The sequence below is a fragment of the Arachis ipaensis genome, chromosome B06 (genome assembly GCF_000816755.2).
Source record: "Arachis ipaensis cultivar K30076 chromosome B06, Araip1.1, whole genome shotgun sequence".
NCBI classification, from domain to species: Eukaryota; Viridiplantae; Streptophyta; class Magnoliopsida; order Fabales; family Fabaceae; genus Arachis; species Arachis ipaensis.
Window position 1 is genome coordinate 127,527,996 of NC_029790.2, and position 8,862 is coordinate 127,536,857.

At 41.4% G+C, this 8,862-nt stretch overlaps 2 protein-coding genes across 4 annotated transcripts in view; one reads left to right on the forward strand and one right to left on the reverse strand.

The window, feature by feature from the left end:
- Positions 364–1,913, forward strand: LOC107647551. The gene is made up of 3 exons (XM_016351622.1): positions 364–1,085; positions 1,130–1,258; positions 1,355–1,913. Exons 1-3 carry the CDS (start codon positions 364–366, stop codon positions 1,911–1,913), a joined length of 1,410 nt encoding a protein of 469 aa, XP_016207108.1.
- Positions 6,441–8,862, reverse strand: part of LOC107605215 (polyadenylate-binding protein-interacting protein 12) — a 5,432-nt gene continuing 3,010 nt past the window's right edge. For 2 of the 3 annotated variants that reach the window (XM_016307004.2, XM_021105071.1), the window contains 2 exons: positions 7,052–7,113; positions 6,441–6,963 (listed from right to left, as the gene is read on the reverse strand). In XM_016307004.2, the coding sequence (XP_016162490.1) occupies positions 6,906–6,963; positions 7,052–7,113 (120 nt within the window). In that variant the 3' untranslated portion in view covers positions 6,441–6,905. Of the gene's footprint in view, positions 6,964–7,051; positions 7,114–8,448; positions 8,561–8,862 lie in introns of all 3 variants that reach the window. The other variant, XR_002349405.1, reaches the window with a different exon arrangement.

The window sequence follows — 8,862 nt, forward strand, 5'->3', positions numbered from 1 at the left end:
CTAAAAATACAGATTTTTTATTTAAATAAATAAAATAAAAATAATAATTACCGAAATAAATAATTTTAAAAATATTTACCATTTTGTATTCTCTAATCATATCTCGTTTACACTGTGAACAAATGTAAACGAGATGACAATTTATGTATCTCATTTATAATGTAAATAAGATATGACATGTCAGCCGAACCATATCTATCTCGTTTACACTGTAAACAAGATAGACGTATATCGTTTATAGTATAAACGAGATATATAGAAGACAATCCCAACAGCTATAAAATGATGTGTAACCTATGGTATTCTTCACAAACTTTTTCTATCCTTTTTGTGTCTCATATTTCTCACAAACATAAGACATTAATGGCCAGTAATAGTTCATACATAGTTGTGCTTGTTTATCCCAATTGTCGTATGAGAAATGGCGACAACGGGGTGACATTTGAGTGTGAGGATCCGATATTGTTTCGCACTCAGCGTGTGGGGACGTTGTCAGATTTGAAGAGTTTGATATTGAGCAAGTTCGGTGGTACACAAGCGAGGAAAATTGGAAGGGTGGCGTATAGGTTGCTGGCACCCATGGGTAACAGAGTCTTCCGGTTTCGACTATTCCGACTTCTAGGGGACGAGCATGTGCGACTGATGTTCGACAACCATGGGAGGATCATGGTGGAGCAGGTAATGGAGCTTTCAGCAGAGGTGGGACACAGTGGTGGTGGGAGTTCTGTACACTCGACCTATGTACAGGACGACCGACCCCTCGCACCACCGCCCATTCATGTCGCCATTCCAGTAGATGAGGCAGAGGAGGGCGAAGAGGAGTCAGACGAGGATTACGTGGCGGACAGTGCGGACAACGACTTGTCTGAAAGTGGGGATGGGGATGAGTGTGTTCCGGAGACACCTGTTCAGACTGTGGCGCGCCATGTCCTGCCTCGACCTCACCCAATTTCGGCGCTTTCGGCAGTTCCATCTCAGGATCACAGTCTGGATCTGGACGCCATGCATGAGAGGACTCCGTTTCTTGACACGGGTGAAGAGGATTACAACCTAGACAGCGGTGTAGAGTTTCGGGTCGGCCACAAGTTTAGAAGCTGAGAGGCAGTGCTTCAGGGTGTGAAAATTACAGTATTCGGAGGAGTGCGGAGTACCGGGTGATCGAATCGGACCCGTTAAAGTACCATGTGCAGTGCCATCAAGCTGAGAATAGGTGTCAATGGAGCCTCCGTGTGGCCCTTCGGCAGAACCGCGGATACTGGTAAGCTTAAATTTACTTGCGCTTTTCAGTACTTCTCTACGATATATTAAGTAGGTGTACGATATGGCTAAAGCAATATTATTTTGTTGTGTTCAGGGAGGTTCGGAGGGTGGGTGGAGTGCACAGTTGTCTAGCACCCACCATGTCTCAAGACCATCATCAGTTAGACAGCAGTCTGATCTGCAGGGTCATCTTGTCGTTGATTCAGTCCAACCCCTCTGTAAGCATTCCGATTTTGCAAGGTGCGGTCCAAGCAAGCTATCACTTCAAACCATCCTACAAAAAGGTGTGGATGGCCAAGCAGAAGGCAATTGCACCTATATACGGGGATTGGGAAGAGTCGTACAATAAGGTTCCAAAGCTGCTTCAGGCACTGCAGAGTTGTTTTCCTGGTACCATTTGTGACCTACGCGTCAAACCGTTCTATAATGGATACCTCATGGTACGCGACTGCAGCATGTTCGACAAGGTATTTTGGGCTTTCCCGTCATGTGTCGAGGCCTTCAAATATTGCAAGCTGTTTGTCTCTGTAGACGGTACGCATCTGTATGGCAGATACGGTGGTGTGTTGCTTATTGCGGTGGCGCAAGATGGGAATAGCAACATCCTGCCTATTGCTTTTGCCATTGTAGAGTCCGAGAGCACCGAGTCATAGTCGTTCTTCCTAACTAATCTAAGACGCCACATCACCGTACAAGACGGCCTGCTGGTTATCTCCAACAGATCTTAGGCCATCAAGGCCGCGCTTAGCTCCGATGATAGTGGTTGGCATCCTCCAAGAGCCTTCCATGCTTACTGCATCAGGCACATGATTGCGAATTTAATGACTCGGTTCAAGTCAGCCGAGGGGAAGAGATACCTCATTAATGCTGCTTATAGTCCAAGCAAGGCCGGGTACGAGTGGTACATGGATACCTTGAGAGGAGTCTCCCCGTCGATGGTGGACTGGGCTAGTCGTTTTAGGAAGGAGATTTGGCTACAACATTGTGACAGTGGGCGTCGGTTTGGTCACATGACGACAAATTTGTCCAAGTGCATCAACGCAGTATTGAAGGGGACCCGATACTTGTTGATTTCTGCCATTGGTCGCATCACGTACAAAAGATTGCAGAAGTTGTTCGTGACGAAGGGCAGAGAGGCGCAGTCACAGCTGGCTGCTGGATGCCGATTCTCACAGAGACTCTTGGCCGCCATTGAAAAGAACAGAGAAGGAATATCGAAGATGCGTGTCACTCATTGTGACAGGCGGGCCTCTGTGTTTGTTATAGAAGAGCTAGAGCCGTTCGAGGGATGGGGGGGAGGTTCCTTTTGTGTTCGACTATCGGAGGGTGAGAACGTCTCTCGGCTGGCTGGCAGTGGGCTGGACGTCGGGGGGCAACTCTACCAGCCTGGGGTCCTCCAAAACCTCCTTCCCCAATAGATGCCACACAAGGCAAGCCCCACGCCACCAATTGTAGTACTCTCTGGTAGGCCTGGTGTCAAACGTATGGTGCACGGTGATCCTGCGACCGGGGTCGAGCCTCTGGGTCCAATCGTCATACCACTGCTGGAGTCGCTCTGGCCACCAGACATCCTCACCACGGCCAGTGGTGGTCAGATACCTATTGTTCAACACAGTAAGTAAATAAACTAGTATCACTATCAGAATAACAAACAACTACAGTCGTATAACTTTCAAGAAATTATCCACCATTCATACCTGTCAAGATTCACTGGAGTGCCTAGCACCTGCTGCTCCCCATTGAACTTTCGTTTCACCCGATCAACGTGGTGAAACCGGACAATGTTAAAGCAGACCAGCGGGACGGTTGACAACCAGGTACCCCACTCCTCCTCCTCACGGAACCAGTGCGGGTACAGAGATCATAGACTCTCCATGCAAACTGAATAAAAAATATGTCCGACATCAGTAACCATACACTATCTATCTAACTGTCAAAAGTATACCGTAATACAACACAGCAAGTATTTAAAATCACAATATATTTTATTTCATGACTAACCTCATCAAACCGTAACCAGTCGATCGAAACCATCCAATGCAGGACCCTAGCCTGATGCTGATCCCTACTCTGCTGCTGCAATCCAACCAACCTAACAGTAACGGAGATATATATGATTCGTTAAGTAACAAACCATATGAATTGACAACAACATTTAATGCAAATACAAAAATAATATTTGGTTACCTCGCAGCTAGCGGATACTAGTAGATTCCTTTATTTGGTAGACACCACTGAGGAAATCTCTAATAAATCTAGCTCATCAAAATCGGAGTGCAACCGGCGATGTCCGTGACGCCTCACTCTGCCGCCAAACAGAGTGACTGGTATGTCCAGGCCAGCACAGCCGAGCCCCAAGATAACGCCCTATACTCTGCGAAGTCCCGGAGAAGCGGTAGCCAACGTATGTGCACCAGGTTGTTGGACTTGTCTGTCAACAGATACCCTCCGATCAGTAACATAATATAGCATCGGGCATACTGTCGGAGGGTCTCCGGGTCGTCGGTCGGGGGCATCTGGCAGACACGATCATGCAACCACACCAGCTTCAACGTGAAGGACTCCTTCCTCTGCGCAGCCTGCTATGCCGCCACCGGAGGCCTGGCACCAAGCAGCTGCTCCACCATGGCCCACGTCTCCATGCCGTACTACCTACCGAAGTCACGAAGGCACCCCCAACGAGGTTCCCGTGTGCGCGTAGGCCTAGGTGGTATGCCACGTCCTGCAGGGTGATAGTGACCTCACCCCACGGGAGATGAAACGTGTGCGTCTCCGGACGTCATCGCTCAACGAGTGCCGAAATCAGGGAATTGTCAAAAGTGAAGTCCCTGAGGGGCACCGTGTCGCCGAATCCGGCCTCAGCCAAAACGGGACGATGGCATCCGATGGAGGAAGGGTATGGCTGACTCGCCGAGGCAGTAGAAGGCGAGGCCCCTGCGGAATAAAAAAAATATTTTAATTTATAAAGAGATAATCATAAATTTTTGTACTCTACTTAAGAACATAGAGCTACTTCTACTTAAGAACATACTTTCATGTCTCTAGTCTACACATGTCTTTAAATTACATATGTCAGTAAGCAAATCTTAATTAAGTCATAACAATCTTACACAAGCAAATACAATTCTAAATTTATCCTACAGACTAATTCCTAAAGCATTTTACTCAGTGCTTGTCACTACGGGACTACCTTAACAATGTCCACATACTTAGATTAACCGAACAAAACGTAACTAACCTCGAAGTCGGCCGCCCCGGCGTAATGCGACGTCTCGTTCAGTCTATTGATGTCCCCGTCATTCCCCGCCTAGTATGCCATCACCGTATCAGTCTCAAATATGGTAAAAAAAAAGAGTAAAAAGAGGGGAGAAAGAGGTTGACTAAGTCAAAATGGGACCCAGAGACACGCTGTAAACAACTTATACTTATAGGTGCAGTACAACCTTATCTCGTTTATAGTGTAAACGAGATAGACATGGTTCGGCTGACGTGTCATATCTCATTCACAGTGTAAACGAGATACGACTAGAGAATGTAAAACGGTAAATATTTTTAAAATTATTTATTTCGATAATTATTACTTTTATTTTATTTATTTAAATAAAAAATCTCTAACTTATATCGTATATCGAGCATTTTAAAATTACAAAGGCTTGTTTATTACATTCCTTATAAGGACTAATTTATATGAAAAAAATTGATAGTTATCACTTTGGATATTTAATTCTAATATAAATATTTTTTCATATCTAATAATTTTTAGTTATTAATTTTATTTGAAAATAGCTGTACGTAAGTTTTGACCTTTAATTTTATCCTTTTGTCAATTTTTTGTTGGTTAAATATTAGTCGAAATTTATTTTCGCTTTTATCATTTTCCATCCCCAAACAAATCCAATGCCAAAAACAAATCCAATGCCATTGCCACCCCAAACACAACTCCAATGCCATAAACAAATCCCCATCTAAAAATTGATGAACATGTTTCTGTCCACACTCCTCTTGTTCTCCCCCACCATTATTCCCGACACCGATCTTGCATCCACCCTCCTAACCCTATGCAGGATTGTTGGTGGCCACGCCCTCTTGAACCACACACAGCATAATCCCACTGCTCCCTCCGAACAATGCACTTATAATGGCAATAGTGGTGGCCAACTTATCTTCTCCTTTTCTAAATTTATATTTCTTTCATTTTATAAATTTAGGATTTTTTTCCTGGTGTAGTGATGATGATGGTGGTGACAATGATAATGGCGATTACGGATGCAACTGTATTCGTTGTTCTCTGGTGATGGTGGTGGTGGTAGTTGTGGCAGTTGTATTTGCTGTTGTGTGGTGGTGTTCTGTAATTTTAACTCCATCGCTTCATTTTTACAAGTTTTTTCATTGTCATACATCCTAATCCCTAAACCTCAAACACATAAAAACAAAGACACATGGATAGATAGATAGATTAAAAAAAATGTGTTTAAATTTCAAGACAATTATACATCTTAGGATCCTGGGATACAAATGTTGTACTTCTCTCTAAACTCTGCATAGAAAAGACACAAATTTTCTATCTTTCTATCTCTATTATCAAATGCATCCTAGCGTATCCGAAAGAAACGCATGAGCTATACAATATACATGTAGAAATAAGTCAAATAACACACTTTGACTTTGGTATGAAACCTCACAATCCCAACTAGGTCTAATGAGGCAATAGGTTTCATTTACTGCTCAACCCATTATTACTGCTACTTTCAACAAACTCAATTATGCACACTTATGCCATACATGGTTTCCACTAAATAGTTCATAACAAATAGCACTGCTTATAAAAGTACTGATAGAAGAATAACTTATCTTGTATATTCATATTAGCTATATGCCTCTGTCCTATGGTGAGAGGTGTGATAAATCCCAAGGTTTCAACACAAAAAAGAGACAATCTATCTTTTTCATTTGGTCCCCAATTGAACTATCAAATATCCAGGTTATAAGAACCTGACTAACCCAACCCAACAACTTGAACTAAGTCCTATGAAGACGGGTAGCCGGGTAGGCGTCTCCAAACACAACGTTTTTCCATTTCTGAAACTCAAGTTGAAACTTACTAAGAAATATACCTACCACTTTGACTGATTTCTATTGGTAACATCTATCCAAGTAGAGGCATGAAATACCATGCAATATAGGAAAGCAACCAACAGAGGGATAAGCTAATTAACTAATTTAATGTAGACAAAGGGGTAAAACACTAGCATACAGGAAAGAAATGAAATTAAAAAAAAAAAAAACTCCAAAAAAGATTGTGGTAACCACATTAACCGCTAACGAGGAACAAAGCCTTGTAACTAGTTTCTTTTTCAAGAAATTCCAGTGCGCGAGGAACTTCGAACAACAAAAGTGTCTCATTTCGAGATAAACAGTCACATTGTCATAAATTAAGCCATTAAGATCCTCTTGAGGCCCCATCCAACTCTACGAACTAAACACAATATCCATAACTCCCAAGCAGGAAACAAGGATAGCATAACGCCGGACTTTAACCACAACTAATCGCCACAGGTACCTTAGGAAATATTTGTTGTATGTATATATGTAAAGATATCTGAGCAGCAATGAACACCAAAAGACATGGAATGATGAGTGATGAGTCAATGCACTGAGCCACGAGGTGCCCGAGAACGGACTGGTGTCTTCGATGGACTTACCCTGCATATTAAACATAAAAATAGTTTAAGTAATATGAAAGGAGATCAAGAGTTTATGGATAAAATTAAGGTTAGTCTGTTAATCGAACCTTATCGGCAGCGTACCCAAAATCACACCACTGCAGTTCAGAGCAGCAATTGCACTTTCAGCCTGCGAATATGACGGAAAATCATTAGACAGTCAAATAACAATCCGTATTTGAAAGAAAGGAGTTAATTTTTAGCTGCAACCACATGGAAATACTACTACAATAACAACACCTAAGCATTGTGCCACTGGATGAGACAAATTACATTGATCAAATATTGCTGTCGTGTCCACAATCTTCTTTATTAGTTTCATCTATAGTTTTGATGAGTTTTTCTCTACCTCTAGCTATTGGATTACCCTGAACTAATCTACTGGCATCATTGAGATTCCAATCCTTTTTGACAACTGGTGCTTCTCTAAACTACAACATGGAACTATTTAAACCAAGAAATAGAAAAGCAAATCAAGTGATAATTTCAGCCATCCTTTTCAAAAAGCTGAAGGTATTTGACAGAGAAATATAAATGACTATGTGTTAACATGTCCCCTCAAATAAGAACCCTTTAGGATTCAAGAGTGGACAATGTATAGGCATCCTTATCTTGTGCTGAAATTTATCTTTCTTATTTATAAGAATTAGAGACAACAAAGATTGTACTCTACATCACTTCATCATAGAGACTGCAATACCATGCCATGAATCACTTGTCCAGAAAATTTCAATTGTTAGACACTTAGACTGAAGCACATAAATGATGTTATATACTTACATTTAAACAATATCAGTGATATAAAGCTTACAATCTTTATGCACATACTACATTGACTAGGGACAAATAGGCCAAGAACACCCAAGCGAGAAACAAAATCCAACTCCAAAGATGCATCATACGTGGGGGGAAAAAATGTAAGTTGAGCCGTACAAAGCCTAGATGATAAAAGGAACCTAAAGAGAAAGGTAAGAGAAGAACCATTTTGATGAGTGGGAGCTTTAATGCATTTAAATTATTATGGTGCAAGAAGAAAAATTTTGATCATTGTAGAAACAAGATAGGGATGAAACCAAAAAAAAACCTCATTGGGCAAGCAACAATATCGAACCAATATGCAAGCAACTAAAGATCAGCTCTGACTAAGCAAACAACAAGACATAAATATAAGCCTATTCATAAAATAAACTTTGTGCAGATGGACGGCGGGGATAGTTGCTTTACAGTGCAATTCCCACACTTCCGTGAAATCTGTCTGCTCAAATTGGTTCATCCTTTAAAACAGATTATTGTGAAGTAAGACTAATTGGCACCATTCTTTCATGGCCCAGAGTTAAATTTCACCAAAGCATCATACTGAAGCACAGTAAACACAGTATAATGAGTAATAAAGTAACACTATGCTTATCTATTTGTTATCTTAGAATAAGGGAAATGCCATAGTGACAGACCAGACCATCTATACCTCTTGAAACCTTTTGCATAGCACATTATTAATTTCGCCAACTCCCAATCTCTCTTCTATTCTGTGGTAGCTCTAATGACACCTTACACAGTTACACCACTACTTATGTCGACTGCATGGACATCAAAGGTCTAATTTTCAATCTCTATCACACGTATAGAAAAGCAAGCGGTCACAAACAAGCAACTGACAAATTCTGTAAGCCTAGATTACAGATAATATGCAGAAAATTGTAACAAAGTTGCACCAATAAATAACTTTATGTGCTTCTCATGAAATCTACTATTGAATCGAAGTTTACATCATATTGATCATTCTCATTAAGTTTCACATTAACTGTCAAAAGAGTGCCAACAAAAATTATATCAATATGATATTGTTCAATACATTTATTATGTATCAAGACAATATATA

What these genes read in the sequence shown, in the direction of transcription:
- LOC107647551 (XM_016351622.1), top strand. Translation starts at nt 364, where the DNA reads ATGGCCAGTAATAGTTCATACATAGTTGTGCTTGTTTATCCCAATTGT. An exon ending in GAGTTTCGGGTCGGCCACAA is followed by an intron (nt 1,086 to 1,129) that starts GTTTAGAAGCTG and finishes TGAAAATTACAG; the next exon opens with TATTCGGAGGAGTGCGGAGT. An exon ending in CGGCAGAACCGCGGATACTG is followed by an intron (nt 1,259 to 1,354) that starts GTAAGCTTAAAT and finishes TGTTGTGTTCAG; the next exon opens with GGAGGTTCGGAGGGTGGGTG.